At 25.8% G+C, this 1,118-nt stretch overlaps 1 protein-coding gene across 1 annotated transcript in view; it reads right to left on the bottom strand.

Moving 5' to 3' along the window:
• Positions 1-359: 359 nt before the first annotated feature.
• LOC108747249 (zinc finger protein 888) overlaps positions 360-1,118 on the bottom strand; it is an 8,852-nt gene continuing 8,093 nt past the window's right edge. The window contains exons 4-6 of the mRNA XM_018484627.1: positions 819-1,053; positions 582-722; positions 360-440 (exon numbers count right to left, since the gene is read on the bottom strand). Coding sequence (XP_018340129.1) covers positions 360-440; positions 582-722; positions 819-1,053 — 457 coding nt within the window. The remainder of the gene's footprint in view (positions 441-581; positions 723-818; positions 1,054-1,118) is intronic.

Raw genomic sequence — 1,118 nt, forward strand, 5'->3', positions numbered from 1 at the left:
TGAAGATACAGTCGAGTAAATTAACATTATAATTAATTCTTTACTACGATTGGTCAAAGCTCATTTTTACGCTCACACGATATAAACAATATTTTATCCTTATCCATCGCATATTAAACAAATGTAATAATACTTATTATACTGTAGCAAGTAATAAGGAATGTACCTTTTATATTATTAAACATATTATTAAACGATGGTGCTCCTGTATCTGACAGTACTAAATTGTAGCTCCGAAAAAAATTGTATCTTCTAAAAGATTCCCGTATAATACATATAAAATCTCATATAAAAATTACATATTTATTCTTCACTTCATTCATCAGTTCATCATTATTATTAGTCATTATTATTAATACTTATAATTGTTCTTTATCTCCTTCGTTATTAGTTGCAATTTGTTCTTCGCTTGTCATATAGGTAATGACCAGGAAGTGATCCTAAAAAATAAATAATTTTTTATTTATCACATGTAATGTAAAATATTACATTAATCTATTATAATATAATTATCAATATATAACAAAAATATCAAGACAAATGTGAGTCTATAAATAAATTAAAACGTTATCATAAATGACCTCAGTTCGAATGTGATGAATAAGATTCCCTTTATACTTGTAAGACTTGCCACACACCTTACAAGCGTGCTGCTTTTTATTGCTATGTACAAGTCTGTGATTGTTTAGCAGAGATTTATAAATAAATCTTTTGTCGCATTCCTAAAATTGAATACATTTATGATTAAAGGAAGGTGAAAATAAATACAAATAAAAAATAATTTAGAAAATTACTAACAATAAATTTGTAGCACGTACCTCGCAAAAATATCGCCCTTCAGTATGTACTTTCATGTGCTGCTTTAAGTCCATATGATGAGTAAATATAGATAAACATTGGTCACATTTATACGATCTTTCATGAGCGTGTCTTGTTTTTATATGATAATTCAAATTTTTTTTAGTTTTGAAAATTTTCTTACACACGTTACACTTGTAATTTTTGTCAATATTATGCTTCGCCTCTATATGATATTTTAAACTTCTTTTATCACTAGAAAATAACCGTAACAATATTTATCGTTTTTTATCAATTAATTTAAACATAGATGCTGATTT

The sequence above is a fragment of the Trachymyrmex septentrionalis genome, unplaced genomic scaffold (assembly GCF_001594115.1).
Source record: "Trachymyrmex septentrionalis isolate Tsep2-gDNA-1 unplaced genomic scaffold, Tsep1.0 scaffold108, whole genome shotgun sequence".
NCBI lineage: Eukaryota > Metazoa > Arthropoda > Insecta > Hymenoptera > Formicidae > Trachymyrmex > Trachymyrmex septentrionalis.